This window comes from Gavia stellata, chromosome 7, assembly GCF_030936135.1.
Source record: "Gavia stellata isolate bGavSte3 chromosome 7, bGavSte3.hap2, whole genome shotgun sequence".
Classification (NCBI taxonomy): Eukaryota; Metazoa; Chordata; class Aves; order Gaviiformes; family Gaviidae; genus Gavia; species Gavia stellata.
The window spans coordinates 46,470,681-46,491,655 of record NC_082600.1 but is presented as its reverse complement, the minus strand read 5'-3'; the positions used below and the strand labels follow the sequence as shown (position 1 = coordinate 46,491,655).

Genomic DNA, 20,975 nt, shown 5'->3' with positions numbered 1-20,975 from the left:
TTCCGTCCAAGGCTGGGTGCTGGGTCAGCAGGGCATCCGCTCCATCGGGGCGAGAGGGAGGCAAGAGACACCCGTCCAACCTTCAACATGTGTCACCTTCCACGTTAACCGCACACCAAGCGAGGCACCACCAGCCGTCGCGTAGGACAGCAGATATAAATCAGCCGTCAAGTTAGAGGAGAGCGGGGGACGCTCCTTCCAGCTGCTGGGGAGGGCTGGGGAGGCAAAACCACCTGGAGGGAGTTGAGCCTTGCTCTAACATCTGGCTATGGCACAGTTTAATTCCCCGCTGCCAGCTTGGAGAGTGATTCACCCCATCCTATGCGTCTGTGCCTGCCCGGACAGCGTTCACGCCGTCGGCCGGTCAGTCCGTCCGTCAGTCTGTCTCTCTCTCTGCATTCTTCTGTCTGTCTGGTTTGCAAAAGCAACCTCTTCACAGCAGAGGCAGCGATGCATTGCTGAAGTTCAGCTGCCTCCCAGAGGTGACTTCCAGTTGCCTGTTTTGAGCTGCTGGTAACAGGGCTGGAGCCGCAACCTGAAATAACCGGCGGAGCAGGGGGGCAGGAGGAGGGAGATTCAAGCCATTTTGTCACGAGCTGAGCAAGAGCTCAGCTGCCTCTGCATTATGGAGTCCTGTTTTAAATTAGTGACAGAGGAACTTCAAAAGGCTTGCAGGCACTGGCCAGAGAGGCATCTGAGCGGGCTCTGCCTAGCTGAAGCAGGCAGCCTGCGGCCCTAATCCGGCAAAGCGCTGCCGCATATGTGTGTCCCTGGACTACCCTTATGCTTAAAGTGAAGCGTTACGTACTTCAGACGGGCAGTCAGACAAGCCCCAACAAATCTGCCCAGCACAGCTCCTGCGCTGCTTCTCCTGCATCCCGATTTGGACCCCCAGGTGCCCCCGCGGAGAAGAGCTGGGGACGCCGAGGTGGGAGGAGATGCTGCGGCAGCCCCTTTGCTACCCAAGTATGGCGCATCTCAGGGGGATTTGGGTGCTATCGTTTTCGCTTGGAAATTGGAAAGCAGAAGCGATGGGAAAGCTGAAGCAAAAACAGAAAACACCCAAAGTTGGCTGAACGTCACTGAACCACAGAAAGGGTCGAGTTTAAACGTTGGGCCGAAGTTTGGGCCAGGTTCTTTAAGAAAATAGTTCTGCTGTTCTTCAGTTTTATACAGCTGATTAGTAAAGAAAGGCCCAGACGAGGGAAGGAAAACATTCAGCCTTTCCCAAACCTGCCCGTTCTTGGAAGCACAGCTAAAACTTATTTCCATTCTGGCTACACATTGCAAAACTCAAGGCCAGCCAGGTCTGGAAATTGCTAATGATGTTCCTACGAGCGCTAGGCTTTTAGAAGTATTCCAGAAAGAAATTAGGTTTCTGGCTACCAAGCCCACCAATTCACAGGCACTGGGGCTGGGCGGCGGGCTGGCATCAGCTTTTACTGGCGGAGAGAAAATGGGCAGCAAAATCACAAACTGAAGCAAGAAGCAGTGCAAGCAAACTGGGAACTTGCCAACCAAAAACAAAGACACGATAACCAACAGCAAACCTGACAGGGGCAGGTTGTTTCCCCCAACCTCTACGCTCCTCCTCGTCCCATTGCTCAGGTCACCCGCTGCAAAAAATCTCCGTGCCGTGGGGTCAGGAGATGGGGATGGTGCTGCTGTCCCGCAGGGTTTTCCTGCCGAGGGGAGATGCTGGTGCCCAGGGAGAGGGGGAAGCCCGGAGTCACGGCAGGGTCTGAGGACACCGGCCACCCCTGCTAGCCAGGGGCTGTTGTCCTCAGTCCCTGTGAGGCCCCCCCATGCAGTACAGGGGGTGCATGGTGGCCTCAAGGTCTCACTGACCAGGAGAACCGTGAACCGCAGCATGTCTACGCTATAGGGCAAAGAAAGAAAAATCCATCCAAAACTGACCTGCCTGGAAACTCCAATTGCCCCTTACACAGTCTAAACAAATATTTATTTGAATTACTCAGAACGCTCCAGTCTTCTTATACGTATCCCCAAAGAGTGTCATAAAACCTCTACAAAAAGGACTCCGTTAACCTCCGCTGCCCTGCGTTAGAGGAATGCATTTCAGCTCCAGTTAAACTGAAGTTGGATAAACTCTTGGCCTCTGTAGGATCCCTCCAGCCTCTGCAGCAGCCAGTCCTCCCTTGCCCTAACCTGGCTCCGGGTCTACGTCCACCGCTGGCATTTGCCGCGAAGAGCAACCGCCAAGGTGGGGAACCGTCAGCACTGCTCCAGTCTCCGACGGGAACCCACCATCAATCGCAGGTGCTACCATCTCACGCCTTGCATTTCCTTCTGTTGGGGCCATGGGGAGGAGGGAAAGGATGTTTGAAACTCTCCCCCATATCTCCTTGGCCCTGAAATCTAACCCCCAACTTAGTGCACTTTTCTCTCTGAAGGGTTAGCTCCACGTCCTTTGTATCACAGCAGAGAGAAGGTGCGTGTTCCCCATGGGAGCCAGGGAGCTAAGTCTTTTGAATTATATCAACCACTGATGCAAGCTGCTGTGCTCGGGAAAATACTGGGAAACCCTGCTTGCTTCATGGTTTAAGTGCAATGCTTTCTTCATCCAAAAAATATATATACGTGCAGTTCAATAATCTCCTCTTAATGAAGTTTTGCCAGCTTACCAAGGAGTGAAAACGATACTACATGACATGGCCCATTACTCTCACGAGACATTTGTGCAAGAGCCCAAGCACACGGTTCGCAAAGGAAAAGGATGAAAATGATTTACAGAAGCAGCGAGGCAAAGGTTTATTGATAATGAGGCATGAAAAGGAAATGGGATGAATGTGCCTAAGATTCCTCTGGTAAATGAAGAGTGAATAGTATTCACAGCCAGCAACTTACGTTTTTCATTCTGAGTTGAGAATAGCAAGATGCAGGGCAAAAGACAGTTATTAAGAAAAGAAAAATCCAGTAGGTAGCACTGAACAAGGAAAACATCCACAGAAGTGTGCTCTTACTTGCGAAAGGGGAGTCGTGAATTGCTGAAAGGGTAAACGGCGCTTGTCCAGTAATTCAGGGCGCTACGCGCTCCGAGGCCTGAGAAGGGGGATTTCATTTCACTTGAGGACTACTTCACCTTGCAACACATTTAACTGTCACCGGGGAACAGAAAGAAAGAAAGAAGTAGGTTTGCATGAGCCAAAAGAATTTGACCCTTACTTCCTTCTCCACCTCTCCACCCGACCCACGCCCGGTGAGCCGCACTCCCACAGCGCCCGTCCATCCTGCGTGGGCTCTCCAGCCGCTCGACCCTGACCACTGATGTTACCAGCGTCTGGCCACGGCATTTGGTGGTGACCGAACCAGGCCAAGATACGGATCTCTCACCAGCACCTGCAGCACTGAATCCCTTTATAAAGCCACTCTGGGACCAATTTTTTCTGGGGACAAACCGGACCGGAGAGGACTTTTGCCTCTCATGCTGTTGCAGCTGCGGATAGTGCCCGGAGCGGTGCGGCTCCACCGGCGCTGATGGGCTGCAGCCGCCTCTGCCAGCCTGGGGTGGCCCCTGGCTGCTTGACACCACGATTACACCCAATGCAGGGACCAAACACGTCTACGGGATGCAGGGGGATAAACAGTGAGAGCACCGTGAAAATGGCTTTTGAGCCTTTCCTCTTATTTCTTTTCTAAAATATTTCTTGCTTCTTGGGTCTTCAGGGCATATATACTGCATCTCTACTGCTGGTGAACAGTTCTCTCTTTTCTTCTCATCATCCAGCGTGTGAAGGCAATCCTTACGTACCGCATGGCATCCACACGCTGGTCAGCAGTGGGTTTCCCGCAGCATTCACGGAGCCCTCTCGGAGGGTCACACAGAGATGCCTGAGCCACAACCAGCCCGGTGAGACGAAGCACCGCTATTGCTCATGTTGTACGGATGGCAAACCGAGACGGAGAGCCACCAAGCATAGAACAACTGCTCTGAGATACCTAAACCTGGGTTTTAAAAAGTACTTAGCACTGTCTAATATTTTTGCACCTTGGAGATGAAGGTCCTGTTGGCCTCAGTACGCTCCTCAGATGCACCGAATAACACACTACCTTTGTACCTTTGCCAGTACCTGTACCAGTCCTAAGCCCCCGTTCAGTCCGACACACGACACACTCCCCAGTCTTCCGACTATTCTGCCACATCCAGATTCCTTATCCCAGCCTTCAGCTGCTTCCCCAGGTACAGCTTTTCTTCTGTCTGTAGTTACATCAAACAATGTGCTCCCCTGCTTTGCCTGGGTCCAAGGAAGGTTGGACCTTCTCCTGGGGTAAATGGCCACTGCAAGAAGAGAGAGTACAGACCTGGCTGGAAACAAGCCCAGAACATGGGAAATCTGCAGCATATTTAGGTGTGAAGATCAAAGCTGTTGCTATGGAGGGAGTGAGAACCACAGCTCCTTAAGGCTTGTTCTTGGACAATTTTTCAGAAGAAAGGCATGAAGCACATTTGCTACCCAAAGCCCAGCTCCACTGCAAGCCTGATGTTCTGGCTGCACAGCACAGTGCACCAGAACTTTTGAAAAAAGCCATCGTCGTTTTTTTTCGGACATGGAGAAAACAAAAACGTGCTTAGTTTTAGCTGCGTTCTTGGAAACAGCTTAATTGATTCAGATGAACTTTAAAACAAATAGTATTATAAAACCAGCCAGAGGCAAACAACTGCTGTGAGAGCTTTTAGGCCAAATCGTTAAGTTTTGATTAAGTTAGAAGCAACTGGAGGCAGGGTTTTGGTAGGAAGTGTCTGACAGTAGACACAAACAACAGTGACTCTGGTAACACACTTCCTAACAGAGAACAAAAAAATCATGAATCTTGGAAAGAGTGAAGCTCCTGGAGCACCACTGATTCTCAGCAGAACTGGATGATAATGTGAAAGATGATGACCATGAAAATCAGCCTAAATTAAAGACTGTATCCACATCAGCTGAGCTCATGCCCACTTTGATGTTTGTTTCCAGTTAACATTCCAAGATGGGATCATGTTGGCATGAGGGACTGCAAATGTCAAATAAGTATTAGCAAATATTTACAGAAATTATCTTTAAGAACTCGTGAAAAGGAGTATTTGCCCCAGAAACCTACTTCTGCCAGTGCTGCTCATCCAACCAGGGAACAGAAAAGACTCTTACTGCATGTGTCCACCGTGCACCTACCTTCCACTCACCAGCACAGGTCACCTTTCTGCTCCCTACTTCTTGCACCGGTTGACACACACGCACAATCTGCTGACCAAAGATTACTCACAAACGCCATCCCAACAACAATCCTGGGTTCCAGACAGGACCTCAAAAAATCATACCTTCCTCACAGACAATTTGCAAACATAACGCAAGGGGCGTTCGCTCCTCCTCCCCCCCATCTCCCAAAATACTCCCTTAGGGGAGCCTTTGTTTCGGGAGATTTCTGATCTACACGTGAGCATCCATGTGCTGGCACAGCCCCCAGCTCAGAAGGGCTCTGCCTAAAGAAGACGCCATCCCCACACCGGTGCCACAACCAGAGCTTTGGTGTTTAAAAGTTGCCTTTTCTAGCAAGGCGGGAAGCGATGGGAAGCCGTAACAGCACGTGGAAAGAGCGACGGCAGGCAGGATGACCTAGAGCGGAGAATAAAATAGACAGTCATAAAACGTGAGCTGGAAGCAATACATGTCGAAAGCGCCAGTCTGAAAGGTACGTACTGTTTCAGAGCTTCCTAGCTGAGCGTAAGCAAGACCCCTTTTCACCCGCTCCGCCTTCCTCCACTCCTTAGCAATAAGCCTATCTGCAAGGGTCTGGAAAGAGTGAAATTTGGAAAGAACAGATAAACACTTCCGTTTCCTGAGGACTCCCGGCATCAGCGGGGCCACCAGGCATTGGCTGGCCTCCCGCTTCCCAAAGCATCCCCAGCTCTTGGGCTCAGAGCGCCTGCAAGGAAAGCTGCTGGGAGCTGCAGCGGGTTGCTTTCTCCTCCCTTCTCATCTCAGACTAGGCTTCCCGCACGCTGTCCTCTTGGATTTACTATCTCACTGTACATTTGGGTCATGATTTTGCAGACTTCACAAGAGGCAAACGTGCCTGTACGGGAATATGTGATTTCTGCTGCAATTCATTTTGTTCGTAAGGCTCTCAGGAGAAGACATACAGTCAGATGTAAATAACAGGGCTCCAAACTACAAAACACCTTCAGTGAACGCAGTTACGAGGCTGTAGCTTCCAACAAGCCAGGGCTTTAGAGCCAAGGTTTTAGTGCTAAAGGAAAGTGTGAAGCTCTCCATCCCGAAGAAGGGGTCAGAGAGCCCCTGTGCTGCCCCTGCCCGTACCGAGAGGCTTGCCTGGAATTAGGGACTCTCTGAGTATTTGCAGCTCACATCCTCTGTTTTCCAAAGCAAAGATGCAGCTCCCCGAATCGGCTTAAATCACACCATTCTTCCCCATCGACACCTCCTACAGCTGAGGAACTTGAGGTTTATAAACAGGGACAGCACGACTGCTATACAGTCCGATTTGCTTCAAACTGTAGTACCTACTGGATGAAATAACCTTCCCCTGCAAGTAACTCCTTTGTAAAATAACTCCCAGCTGAGAGGGATGGGGGATGTTCGTAACTTTGTCAAGAACGCGATCTGACATAAACAGAAAAGAAAACTTTGGTGCTCTATCTCCTGTCAGTAGACAGGCTGTGACCTTCAGATGCTACAGTAAGAAGCTCTACAGATTATTCCCAGCCCGGGACAGTCTGGAAGCCAGTGTGTCATCTCTTTACTTAATGGGTCTTGCCCCCAGGAGAAAGCTCTGCCAGGAGAGCTGGGGGCTGTGGAGCAGAGCTGCCCTCCCGGGGAAAGGGCGGCCTGGCGCAACGTCCCTTTGTGCAGGACACGACAGGGCGAGGAGCGGGCAGGGACAGCCCCGCTGGGCTCAACCGTGGTGCTACTCTGCTATCACCGCCACGCTGCCGGGTCCCCTGCTTCCCCCTGGCCCCTGCTCCGGGTGTACCTAGCCTGCTCTGGGGTGTGCTGTGAGCAGTCTTTGGTGCCTTCATCTGCTGGTTTCATCGGCTCGCCCCTGCTCATATCGCCGCGTCAGTACTTCTGGCAGGGGGCTGAGCAAAAGGGACCTGCTTCGCTCACCGCTGCCAGGCACCCCTGCAAAACCACCCCCTGCTCAGCCTCCTGCCAGCACAACCCAGACCCATGGATCTGCTTCATCTCAGACATATGGGGAGGAAGAGCGTCAGAGCAACCAATTCAGCTATTTTCATACTCGTATCGCCTTTTCCCGTCGGGCCATTTTCATAGAGCCAGCTCGGACTGACTCTGCTCCCGCTGGGGTACCACGGCAGGCTTTCAGCTGCTGCTCCCTCTCCTTTTGACCCCCTCAGGAGGAGTACTCAGCAAAGTTTTTGGTTTTAATGAAATCTGTGGGCTAAACCAAGCCATTCCCTATTTTTCCCCAGCAGGGAACTAATTTCTGTCAGACTCAACATCCACAGCTGTATTCTTGGCTTTCGGGACCCACTCAGTTCCCCTCATAACTCCTCCTGGGCCAGGACCCACTGGCCTCTTACGTGTTAATGCACGTGCGTGGTCATTGCTACACACCATGGTTTGTCTGCTTTGGGCTCCTAATCTCTCCATCTCCACGGGACATGGAATCAGCCAGGTTTCCACACATAAGCCTACATCGGAGAAGGTGCATGTTGCCTGAGGCAATACTCGCTTTTGTATTTCTCTAGAAAAGCGGAGCCGTTCCACTCGATTTTTGCAGAGTCCAGATAGGCCAGACCAGTGCGTACCAAATGGCCCAAATTTACGAACTTCTTGCAAGGAGTGTGCTATGTTTCCTGGCTAATGTCTGAAAAGGAAAACTGCACTTTCCCCTTCTACTTCTCTGAAAGTCAGTAAAATGGGCTGGATTGGTCCTGGTCCTTTTGTCGTTCTCTTGTAAAGCATCTGGAGGGTGATTCAGTTGCCCGCTCATAGGTTTCTGGTGCTGTGCAAGACACACTAAGGTCTCTCAGCTGCTGATGTGGGGCAGGCAGATACCAAGACCCTGAGGAGCAGCACTGGGAGACCAGGCAGCGTTAACGGGGGCATCCAGGCCGAGTGTCGTGCAGTTGGCTCAATGGCTCCTCCTAGCACCAGCCAAGCTTCCCCTCTCCACCATCCGTAGGACGCTGCGTACCTCCTATTGCATTTACCAGCATCTGACAAACCTGCCGAAATAAAATACTTTGGCCTCAAAGCCTCTGCCTCGTTGCATGCTCTCCGTGTCTAGGTCCCCAAATATGGTGAAAAATTCATCCCTTAGAAGCTTGGTTACAATCACAGCCTCTTGGTTCCTTTTTGGGTAAACTTCAGGTCATTTTCTAAAGAAATCCATAGCTACCAACAAATATTGTCTGGCAGATTCCGTCTCAGGCAAAGGCCCAACAACATCAACGACAATGAATCGCAGTAAGGTCCCCAGGAGACACTGCTCAGTAGGGTTTCTCCCCATCTTTGGGGACCCACTTTTGAAATACAACACATGCAAGAAATGCGTCACATTTCCTGTCGTAATTTTCCATCATCTGTCTGCATTTTCCTCAAAACCAGTTCTCTCTTGGCTTGACTAAGGATTTTGCAACCTCAAGATGTTCAATGGTTTTGACATCGTAACGAAACCTCAGAACCTCCTTTTTGAGTGTTTCGGGTATAACGAGCTCTCATGAATACTCATCACCCATTGTTTTATTTCCCCATCTCCTGTACAACATTTCATCTTTAAATTCCAAGCTTTCTCACCGTGACCAGAGAGCTTCTGCCCTGCTACTCTGAGGACAGTCTATACTCAAAAGCAGACACGGTTGCCAAATGAGGTTTGGGGTTTTTTCCAATCAATCCCACCTTGTTTTGATACCAGCAGCCTTTCTGAGGGACGCTTTTAGTTCCTTGAACTCTGCTTTTGCAAACCTACATCTGCTGGATGAAGCAGAAGCGTTTTCATTCCTGCAGACTGTGAAAGAAAGGAGAAAAAAGGAAAAAAAGATGCAGTCTCAATCTTTTCTTGCTGTCCTGCTGAGGGAGGTGTCTGCCCCAAAAAAGGCATTCGAACAAGGCGTCGGCAGAACTACCCTTTGGTGACTATGGTCTCGTGTCAGCGCTGTCCCCACCCCACGGGCACCCCCGGCTGCGTTCAACGGAAACCGCTTCAGCTCTGAAGGTAGCCACCGAGGTAGCTTTCCCTTCTCACAGGGAGCACGTGGAGCTTTTGTAACCCTGGCAAGCCTGCAGCTGAGCCTGCAGCAGCAGGATCAGTGCCCTGCAAGGCCAGGCAGTCTGACAGTGCCGCGCTCCCTTCCCTCGCATCGGGGAAGCGCTGCCCCATCGCCCCTGGCTGAGCGTTTGCCCAGGGTGCGTGTCACGCCTCTTTTCAACAGTTCACCTCGGGTTCAATTTCAGATTGGCAGCCTCCAGCTCATGGCAGCCTGTTTATAAAACATTATCAGTTCCTATTAAAGGGTCCACCGTACGCCAGGATACCCTCAGCGATCGGGCAGCGAGGGCTGCCTTGCACGGGTGATGGGAGACCCACGCTACAGTTTGCTATGGACTTGTGCTGACGTGAAAGCCATTTTCACCTCCAGATATCCACTGTGGAAACCAAAATGAACCTAGTAAGGCACATCCTAGACGCTATCTATTAATGGTAAGGCACAAGCACCTTGTGATTAATATACTACACAGCAAAGCTCTTGCTGGCCTCTTTTTCTAACCAGGACAATAGATGAGGTCCAAGAACTGGCTACAAGCTCAAAGAGACAGCTCAGGGGCCTGCCCACGGAGGCAGGCGCCGCAAACAGATTGCCCAAACCTCTTTCTTTCACATGAGCCGTGTCTTTAAAGGAAAACACCGCGGGCTGAAAGCCCTGGTTCTCACTGACCGGGTCCCAACCACAGTTATGTACATGCTGAGTGTTAGTTCATCTCCACCTTGGCTATGCGGAGCATTTTCCCGGATCCCGGTGGTCCGGTCTCCTGCATGCATTTCTCCCCAGCAAGGACGTTTTCCCCAGTCCCTGTCCTCCTACCCATGGGGTGGCTCCATCTGGGATTGTCCCATCACCTCCCTCTCTGTCTAGTTTCAATTACCAGCTGCAGTACCTGAACGAGCATCTGCGATGCCTACAAATTACACAGGCGATAAACCCCTCCCTTGCTGCTTGGCTTCCCCTGTAGCCCTCCCTCTAAAGTGGACCGCTGCCAAATGGAGGCAAATAGATTGTTCAACGAAGAACTCCAATTTTTGCCACCAAGGCCAAGGAAAAGTGGATTTCCAGTACAACCAGCCACAAAAGTACCCTTCCCAAAAGCAAACTAATTAAAGGCTGCAATGGAAGAGCTGGGTTGTCTGAACACCAACTTAATATCCAGCCCTGGGCACCACAAAGCCTTGCTACAGCCTTAAGTCTAACTTAAAACCAGCATCTCCCAGCTTTGCATGCGCAGTTTCAGGTCTCCCTGTTTTCTGAATTGAGTTTGGACCTTTCAGTAGATTTTTATGAGGCTCTGTCCTGACTAGCCATATATTTATAACAACCTTCTCTGGGGATGCTTCCCCTTCCCATCAGAGCTGCACTTAACCGAGCCACTGCACTCATGTTTGATGTTGTAGCCAACCTCCCATTGCTTTCTATCCTGCATGAGTCCCTTTTTCTAGTAGCTTGAAGTGGTATGAACTGGATGGAAATAATCTTCTTTCTAGCACAGGACCGTACACCTATTTTATTTTATTTTTTTTTCTTTACTAAGGTTGGAAAAGACCTGTAAGATCATCAAATCCAAACATCAACCAAAAAAAAACAACCAGCCACCACCAATAAAAAGCAACCAGCTTCCCTCTCTTCCAGTAACAGCTCTCCGACTTCTGTTCAAGGGCTGAAATGCTGTATTTAAGCTCCGCCATAAATCCCACAGCTTCATCGAGTGTTTCTGGCCTCCTGCACAATCTGCCTAAGTGTCTAGCAATTGGTCCATCGGCTATTTATCTTGGAAGTCCTCACTGGCATCCGGAGACGTGAGGAACACAAAATGTCTGCAGGTCCTCTGCCAATTTAGGTGGGTCTCTTCTTCCTCTTGCCTTCTAGCATTTGGCTCTGTCCTGTCTAGCTCAGACTGATATCTGGCTCCAATCTGCTTACGACGGTTCAGACCAAATCTTGATAAGCAAGGTTATGTCTATAACGCAGTGCTTCTCAGCTCTCAGGTATGGGTCCTTGCCACAGCTGTGCTCCTGACTCCGCTCCAGGATGAGGTCTGGGCATGCACCATCCCAGGGAAGGCTGGAAAAGAACCACACAGTGCTCCAGGAGGTCTCACCGCCTCCTGAACCGAAGACCAGCACCGCGGTCCAGGCTGCAGAGCGTGCCCCTGCCCCAGCGATTGGCCTCAGGCTCTTCTCTGTGAAGAAGCACTGCAGAGCGAGGCTCCGTCCGGCTCCTCTTTCCAACCAGCCACGCGGTGGGACCGGACGTGCGTCAGCCTCCCATGGGGTCCTTTCTCAAGTGGCATCGCTGGGGCTGGAAAAACCTGATGCTGTGGGCCTCCCTGTGCCCTCCCAAGAGCACACACACTGGAAATGGCCAGTCCTACGGGTGACCCAAGGACAGCCAGGCCCCAACGGACCCAATGGCCTGAGATCAACTCCACGCCCAGCAGGCTGGTACCCTGGAGAGCCTTTGGTTTCCTTTTTGAGATGGTTTTCTACTCTTTCAGAAACCTTGCTGTGGCTCAGGCCTCCTATTAAGTTTCAGGTTGAATAACATTTTCCCGTTTCCCCTGTTCTGTGGCCTGCATCACGCACTTTCGCCAGCACCTCGCAGAGTCGAGGTCTTGCAGATGGGCCTTCGGACCTCTCTGGGCACACTCCCAGCACAGAGTCATTCTCAGGTTGTTTTCTCAGAATCACAGAATCACTAAGGTTGGAAAAGATCTGCAAGATCATCAAGTCCAACCATCAACCCAACACCACCATGCCCACTAAAGCATGACCCGCAGTGCCACGTCCACACGTCTTTTAAAAACCTCCAGTGATGGTGACTCCACCACCTCCCTGGGCAGCCTCTTCCAATGTTTCGACCCTTTCTGGGAAAATTCCGCATATTGCCCTCTCTCCCTAAGCACAGTTTACAACTTCGTTTCGGTTTGATTTGGTCCTGGTGTGAATTCCTTTCACTTTCCACTGCTCCTGAACAGGTTAGATGTCTGCAAGCACCTTGGTTATCTGATCCCTCCTGCATCAAAAGAATGAATACAGTTCCCCGTTTCCCTCTTTGGAAACTGCATCCTACCCCGACACCAGTGTTACTGCTCCCGACTGAAGCGGTCAGCCAATATCCGAAGTCCTGAGGAGGCAGTTTCCGCTCCAGGGAGGAACTGATGAGACCCAAGGTATTTCTTTCACGCAGCGGTGCTTGCGCGCAAAGCCCTGTCTCCCTGAACACAACAGCAATCAGATAGGAGTTATTTTGAGACATGACAAGTTTCTTTTATTTCCCGCAGGCAGAAGCCTGCCCCAAATGTGTGTTCTGTCTCTTCCTCAGGTTCCTCATTTCCCATTGATAGCACTTCTCTGATGGGCCTTGACTTTCTGTTGGTTCCCCCTCCTTGGTTTTGTTGTGTTTTCAGGCTTTTACTGGATAAAGGTTGTTGCTATCTTCACAAGCCCCACAGAGTTTTCACCCAACCTCAGCGTACAGCACGTCTATCAGTGACTAAACCACCTTACCTTTCAGGCTCCATCACCAGCTGAAAACCCACTTGCCTTACAGCTAATGAACACAGCTCTTGCTAATAAAGAATACATTTAGAAATAATACGGATTCAACCATCTGTTTCCAGCAAGTAGGTTAACTGCAACAGGCTAAACCCTTATACCGCATCTTGACTAAAAAAAAAATAATGTATCAGACGTAAACAGGCATTTAATGCTGAGTTAGGCGATGCAATGGTCTTCGACTGGTGCAGACAAGGAGAGACCATAGCTCATGACATACCAGCTTGTCATGGCTAAATCCTGCTGGGACCTGAAGATAGCAGCTACTAAATGTTGAATCACAGCTATTCTCAACAGGAAGAATTTGATGCTGGTGGATTCATACTTATATAGTCCATAAAAATTAGTTACAGACCACCTTCCATAATAGTGCTGAGTCTGCCACTGCTTGTCACCCGTCCAAGATACCTCCTCTTCTTCTTCCCCTGCCTCTTCTCATTCATCTCCTTTCCTTCCTCCCTTCATCCCTCTCCCCTATTCCTCACTGACCCGTCTCTCCCTTATCAAAAAATGGCCCTAGAAGTATCGTGGTGATCACAATTGCTCTTTCACATCACGTCTTCTTATGTGACAGTCAAAATAGGAAGACGATTTGCAAGCATGAATGAAAACACGGCCAAGCAGATTCACCACTATGTATAATAACATTGATTCATCTGAACTTACACAGAAAATAAAGTGGAGGTCATTTATTTAATATGTGTAAGTAGCTTTCCTCCTTCACTTATGAACTTTCATTTACAAGTTGAGGCAGCTGAGAGACATGTAACTATGGTAAATTACTTTAACACTTCACTCATATGAAATGTTCCCATCCATCTCTTAATAAACGTTTCTCAAGTCACAGGGGTCCTATATTCGCTGGGTTACTGCTCAGGTTTCTCCTAATCCAGAAGCATTTCTCTTTTCCTTTTGAAAATCTATCTACATGAAGATATTAGACCGATGCTTTCCAAGCTGATTAACAATTCAGATGGGATTTTTTTTTTTTTTTTTTTTTTCAAATCTGTAGGAGGAATACCTCAGAAACATAAGATTTTTGGGGCAGGGATTTCTCAGCATTTTCTGAAAAGCAGTGACCAACCCATATCTTGTGTTGGCCAGTATAGGTTGCCCACTCTGATGAGTTGCTTTTTAAAGGTGAGACCATTCATGTGGATTGGCAGGTTGAGCCTATTTTATGTACTGAGAGACCTGAGCATATGAGAACACACCGATTGCTACCGCTTCTTGCAGCGAGTAAGGACCTGGCTGTCAGGAAACCTAAGTTCAGTCCCTTCCAAAATCAAAGACAGGACCTCTACTCCGTGGGTTTTCTGACTCCGGCAGTGGGCTGAGAGCCCACTGAGAGCCCACTGAGAGTGGGCTCCTTCTGCCGGAGCCACGGCCCTGGGAAAGGTCACACCGATGCTACTGAGTGTCAACGGCTTCACCTTGCACAAGCAGCTCGCAGGTTCCGAGTCTCATTTTTTCCGACTGCAAAATGGGAAGGAAAGTCTCTTACTGCCACAGGATGCATCACACTTTTTACCTGAGCATTGCTACAGCTACCCAAACCAGACTTAGGGACTGCAGGGAGCAAAACTGGCTAAAGAGCCGGGAACTAGGGCGAGCGAAGGGACAGGGCTGTGGCTGGAGATGTCCTTCAGCAGCAGACCTTGGCTCCGAGCCTCCCAGACACCACCTCCCTCTTACAAGGGAAACTCATCACGGCTTTGAACGCAGGGCTTGGAAAAGGAATAAATCAAGATCTGAGGGATTGAAGTCTGCACATTAGCTCCCCTTAAACCCTGAGTGCATTTAACTTGGGAGGTTAGAAACCACAGCCAAAGAAATCTCTTTTGATTCACAACTTGTTTTGAGCAGTCACCCATAAAGCAGCCAGTGAATCACTCCAGCCAGTTAGTCATGCAACCACACTGAATGTACACTCCAAAGGCAGCACAAAATAAACAGCCTGCAGCTCCAGATAACACGCACACAACTCATTTGCGCTATCTGGCATCAGCGTATATTGTTAATAGGACTCCTACACCGAACCCTTAGGAAAAGACGCGCTCAGTGAGCACCTCCAAATCTCTCTCCCCATCGGTATTTTTCCCGTCTGCTTCGCCCTGTGTTGCTCTCAAAACAATTCAGACCAGTACAAGTTTTAAGACTCTTTTCTCTCTCTTTCCTCTCTCTTTCCACACCCTTCTTGTGGCTGGTACCGTCCTGCTGGGCTTACAAGGGTGCGCGGCAGGAGTGTAGGGCTAAAGCGGAGTTAATCCCAATCAGCAGCGGAGGAGTCGAAAATAAACAGCTCTAGTGCGAAAAGAAATCTTCCTGCAAGGAGGGAGCGGCAGGAATACCGGGGCGGGGGGGGGGGAGGCTCCCGCTCCTTTGACACATGAGTGTTATAAACAGCTCGGGTCAGGAATCCTGGAAAAGCCTCCAAGCCAGATCTACCGTCCAAGTCAAGAGAAGCGCAAAACATCTTTGGAAAGAGCCGCGAGGAAATCAATCTTCCTGCGCAGCCGGGGTAAGGAGCGTGAGCCCTACCTTCGCCTCCTGCTCCCTGAGGAAATCCCGCAGGTTTCCGCGGAGGAGATCCCGCACCTCCGAGCGTCTGTTCAAACAGAGCCTTAGCCAAACTCCCGGCGAGAGCTCCCTCCCCTCCCTGGGAGGGTGCCGGAGCCCTTGAATGGCAGATCTGGTGGCCCTATTGTGGAAAAGAGAGGGCGATTGCCAGGGCGGCGTCAGCACCGCGCCGGGAGCCGGGAGCCGGGAGCCGGGAGCCGGGAGCCGGGAGCCGGGAGCCGGGGGCCGGGAGCCGGGAGCCGGGGGCCGGGGGCCTGGCGGGGCAACCGGCCCTGCAGCAGCCGGGAAGAGGCCGGCCCCGCCGCCCGGCTCCCCTCCAGCTCTCCCGGCCGGCTCCGTTGGCTGCTCCCTCTCCCCGCCGCCTTCCAGGGTCCGGGTCCCGGCCCCGCTCCCCACTCGCGCCGCCCTCCCGCCTACTTCTCCCCTTTATACTCTCCTCTTGCCCCCCGCGGGGATCAGGGCAGCAGCAGCTCCCCACCCCCGGCCCCCCCCGCACCTCTCCCCGCCGGGGTGCGGGGGGAGAGCCCGCGCACCCCCCGCCTCCCTCCCCACCGGGGCTTTTATCCGCGGGAAGGAGCCCGGGCAGGAGCCGCGGGCCCAGATCAAAGCTGGGGGGGGGGGGGGAGAAGGGGGGACAGGACCGGGGCCACCGCCGCAGCCCGGGATCCCCCGCCCCCTCTGCACCCCGCGGCCGGGAGAGGGGCAGCGCCCCCCCCCCCCCCCGGGCCGCTGGCGGAGCGGTTCCCGCGGGGATGCGCACCGGAGGCGGCCGTAACAGTCCCAGACCCCGGAGGGGGGGGGGGGGGGCACGGCATCACCCGGTGCGGTGGAGCCCCGCAAGAGTCCCGGGGAGAGCGCACGGCCCCGGCTGCCCCCTCCCGCCCCGGGCTCGGGGCTGCGGCTGGAGCCGGGGCAAGGCGCGGGGGGGGGGGGGGAGATGCCGCCGGTACTGCCCGGCGCACGGCGAGCCCCGCAAAGCCCTTAAACATCGGCGGGGGCTCTGCGGGGAGCCCCGAGCGCCTGGCAGCGAGCGGGCTGTCGGGGGAGGCGGGGGGGGGACAGCCAGCGAGCCCGTTCCTGCAGTTTACATTACATTAGGGGGAGGAGGAGAAACGCATTAAAAGTGTCAATTGAAAAAAGCACGCAGCGAGCCCCTGATTCCTACGGCAGTTGCTTTCTGCACTTCTATTAATAACGCACTTTAGGCTGCACTTTGTATTTGCTCGCTAAATAGAAGAAATGATCGCTATTTGCATAACTCGGCTCTTACAGAATTGGCTCTGTTAGAGAAAGCCCGTTTCCTTTCTCCTGTCTTCTTCGAGCAAACAGCCCCATCACATTCGCCTTCGCTCCCCAAAGGATTTTTTCTCTTCCAGCCCGTATTTCTAGACAGCAATGCACGCATACATCCGTGCGTGTATATGGGTGTATGCATACATGTGTTTCAAGACGTATCACTTAACTTCGGCTCCGCGCAGTAGAAATAGCAAGTCAGATTACTACAGCACATAAATCATTCGAAAGCTTTTTCCCCTCCTAAGCCGAGATCTATAACCTGTTCTGAGGGCTTTTATTTAAGATTTCGGCTTTAATCGCCGGTGCGACTCTGCGGGATAACCCGTGCCGCCCCCCCCGCCCCGTTTACGGCAGGGAAAGCGGGGGGACGCCGTGCGGGGCCGCCGGCAGCGAGCAGGCGGGGGGGAGGCGGGGACCCCCGTTGGGACCCCCCCCGGGGGGCCGCGGGGAGCCCGGTGCCACCGGCCCTGCCAGCAGCCGGGCTGGAAGTGCTCCGGTGACCGCCGCTCGTGTCCTCCCTGTGTTTACGGCCGCAGCTCTCCCGGCCTATATTTATCCGTACAATGCAGTGGAAGGGCTTAGATCTAGAAATAGAAGCCGAGAGCAATAGATGGCAGGCACGGGCTTTTTATAACTGGAAAGGACTTGTTTATTAAAGAATTAAAATAAAATTAAACAAAAAAAAAAAGGGGGGGGGGAGGGACACGACACAGCCCCGCCGTGCCCCCCGCCGCACCGCTCCGGGCTCTCCCGGGGCTCCCCGCGCGCGGAGCGGGCAGGCGGAGGCGAGGGCCGGGCGCGGGGAGCGGCGTCCCCCGGGCAGCGCCGGGCGCGGCCCGCCGGGGGACCGGCAGCAGCCCCGGGCGCGGGGGCCAAGCCGGCGGCCTGAGCACCGCCCGGCGGGAGAGCTGTCGGCCTCGCCTTGGGGGGGGTTCTCTGTTGTTTTTTGGGGGGTGGTGGTGGGTTTTTGTACCGAGGGATGACGGGCACGGCCTCCCACCACCCCAGCATCCTCCTCAGCCCCGGGCAACCGCAGTCCCCGCCGCCGCGCTCTTTCCCCTCCCGCACAAGGCGCACGGCGGTACCGGCACCGGAGCGGCGGCGGGGGCTCGGCGGGAGGCAGCGGGGCAGCTCCCCGGCTTCCCCCGCCAAACCCGCCCGTCCTTCTCCCCACCCGCCGCGCTGCCGGGAAGGGGACCGGCCCCGTCTCCGCCCGCTCTCACCCACGCCGAGGGGCGCTTACCCGGGCCCGGTGATGTCCCGGGCCCGGTAGAATGTCCCGGGCCCGGCGATGTCCCGGGCCCGGTGGGTTTAGGCATCTGGGAGAAGGCAGAGAGGCGCCCAGGGGTGCTGCAACCGCTGGGCGAACCCCCGATCTGCCTATTATTAACGAGTCTCTCTCTTCGATCATTAACCATTATTATTATTGCTACTAATTATCCCCGCGGATCCATGTGTCTCTTATTCCAGCCCATCCTCCCTAGCCACATCACAAGGGGCTCGCTACGGGCGCGGGCCTGGGATGGGCCACCCGACGTGGGGGTCCCACAGAAGTCAAGCTTGAAAATAAACCGAGGGGGGGGGGGCGGCCCGGCGGCGTTAAGGAAGGTGATAAACTCGTGTGGGTCTACCGGGGCTTGTAACGTGTCACCGCAGGCTAAACCGGCGCCCTGGGCTTTGCAACCTACAAAAACAAGAGAGCCGGTTAGCGGGGAGGGGGTGGCTGGGAAGAAAGCGGGGGGTCCCCTGCGCTCCCCCTTCCCCCGGGGGGGCGCGGAGAGCGGGTCCCTCCCGGCCGGGGCCGCGCGTCCCCGCGGGGCTCCCCCGGCCCCACCGTGCCCTTCCCCCGTGGGTCCCGGCCCGGCTCCAGAAGGCCTCCGCGGGTGCGGAGCGGGCTTCGGCGGCGTGGGGTTATCCGTCCACGGGGAAGGGGCAGGGGGAGAGGGGGAGAAGGAGAACACCCGGCCAGGAGAAGAGCGAAAGCAGCCCCCACCCCCCCAGCCAGAGCCCTCCTGCCGCTCCGCGGGGAAACACCCGCGGGTGGGGGGGTTGTGTCACCCGTGGACCTGGACCCAGGGACGGGGAGGGGTGCGGGGACACCTTGGTTGCACGGAGGGGGTGATGGACGGCGCCTGAACGCGGGGCCGGGGAGATGGGCAGGGGGAAGGCGCCTCCTTCGAAGCCTAGAGATGGGGGAAAGGGAAAGCGAAGGGGGCAGAGAGTACCCAAAATGACGGCGAGAGCCTAGAGATGGGATCGCCGGCCCGAGCCGGGCCTCTCCCGGCTTCCCCGCGCCTCCACCCCGCAGTCACCCCCCGTCTTAGGGGCTCCCTGGAGCCCCCGGCACGGCCCTGCGGCTCTCCCCGCCCGGCGGGGTGACGGTGGACCGGCCGCCCCCCGACAGCGGCGACGCGCTGAATCCAGGCCGGGCCCGCAGCGGGATCACCGGGAGGGAGCGGGAGGGATTTCATTTCCCCTTTCTCTTCCTCGCAAAAATAATCGCGCGGGGATTATTTATTTGGGTTTTTTTTTGGGGGGGGGGGGGGGTGTTTTGTTTTCTTTTGTTGTTTTGTTTTGTTTTGTTTTTTTCCAAACGGCCTCGATGCAGCGGGAACCTCCCGAAGGAGCCTTTTAAACCCGCGCTCGGAAAGGACGGGAGAAGCCGCCCCGTTCCAGGCTGTCCCGCCGAGCGCCAGCGCCAGGGAGTCTCTTAATTACCGCTAATGACCCGCGGAGAGGATGCGAGCGGGTTATCAGCAGCCGGGCAGAAATCAATTAGGGGAGTGGCAATTAGGGGAGAAAGTGAGAGACAGGCAAGCGGGAGAGGCTGTTGCAGCGAAGACTTGGGTGAATTTTTCCAGGAATTCTCCCTCTGGAAGAGGGTTCCCGCAGAGAGTATTTTGCCCAGCCCAGCGGCCCGCTCTTTCTTTCTTTCTTTCTCTTTCTGTTTCTCTCCCCGTTCCCCGCGGATTCCCCCGCGTTGCTCAAGAGCGAACGCTTTCCGGGAGCGCACCGGCCCCGCTCGGGGATGACCAGTAAACTCCCCGCAAAGCGGGACCGGGGGAACGCGGGCTCCAGACCTGGCTGGGAATAAAGATACTGGGGGCGGGGGGGGGTACAGCGGCCCCCCCCCAGCCCCGCACCAGTCCCTGCTGCTGCGGGCTGGGGCTGCCCGCGGGCGCGCTGCTCTCCGCGGCCGGCCGCGCTGCTGGGACGCGCAGGAGCCGGGCAAGGTCTCCTTGACCCCGGGAGGACTTTGTCCTGCTCGGGCACCCCCCCACCCCTTTCCAGCCCTGGGCGTCTCTCTCCGGTTTCGCCCCCGGTGCTTCCCCCCCCCCCCCCCCGGCGCACGCCAAGGACTCACCGTAACAGGAGACCTGCAGAGCTCCGTTGTGGCCGCTGCTCTCTTGCAGCTTGAGGTTGCTCTCCGGGGGGGTTTTGCAGGGGCCTCGCTGCATGTAGAGATGCGGCTGCTGCTGCTGCTGCGGGTATTTGTTAAAGGAGGCCGGAGCCCCGGCGGAGCCCGGAGCCTGCACGCTGCCATCCAGGGACTGACATTCCTGCTGGCTGTAGCGGCTCCGGCACTTAGTGCTGCTGTCACCAAAGCCTTGTCCTTTGCTGGCCAGGAAAGTAGGGCTGAACTTGTCACTTGCTTGAAATGCCCTAAAAGGCGAGGAGCCTTCTGTGCCCTGGGAGGCTGCGTTGTAGTAGGAATCCATGGCAGCCGGATCACAATAAGAAACACAAGTATCAGCATTCATTCCTAAAATTAAAAGGCCCGAGTGTCCTTAATGCGCTTGGAGGGGCACCAGGAACCTCTCTTTCTCTCTCCCTCTCGCATACACACACACTCACAGCTGGGCCAGGGAGCTCTAAGAGGATTCAGATGTTCTTGAAAGCTGACCAGATCTCCAAACCCCCTTAAGATCTCGCACAGTAAAAGGGGTCTTTTTCTTTCCCTCCCTCTCCCTCGCTCTCCCACACACACACACTTGCCCTCCGTCTCTCCCTCCAAACTATCTACACTCTAAAGAGGCTCTTCTCCGCACTTCCCCCCCCATAGGAAAAAAAAAAAAATAGAAAAAAAAAAAGAGAGACCTCTCCCCCAATTAATATGTAGATGATGACAGTGGAGGGGAGGGGGCCCAGGAAGGGGGGGGTGTGTATGTGTATGGGGGTGTGTGGAAGCGGAGAGGGGTGGAGGTCATATCTTTGCGTTAAAAACAAAAAAAAAACCAACAAAACAAAAAAAACCCCAACCCCAAAAGTTTTTTATACTTAAAAAC

The 20,975-nt window shown here is 54.1% G+C and overlaps 1 protein-coding gene across 1 annotated transcript in view; it reads right to left on the bottom strand.

Moving 5' to 3' along the window:
* ALX4 (ALX homeobox 4) overlaps nucleotides 1–20,450 on the bottom strand; it is a 39,353-nt gene extending 18,903 nt beyond the window's left edge. The window contains exon 1 of the mRNA XM_059819878.1: nucleotides 20,054–20,450. Within this exon, the coding sequence (XP_059675861.1) occupies nucleotides 20,054–20,450 (397 nt within the window). The remainder of the gene's footprint in view (nucleotides 1–20,053) is intronic.
* Between the last annotated feature and the right edge of the window lie 525 nt (nucleotides 20,451–20,975).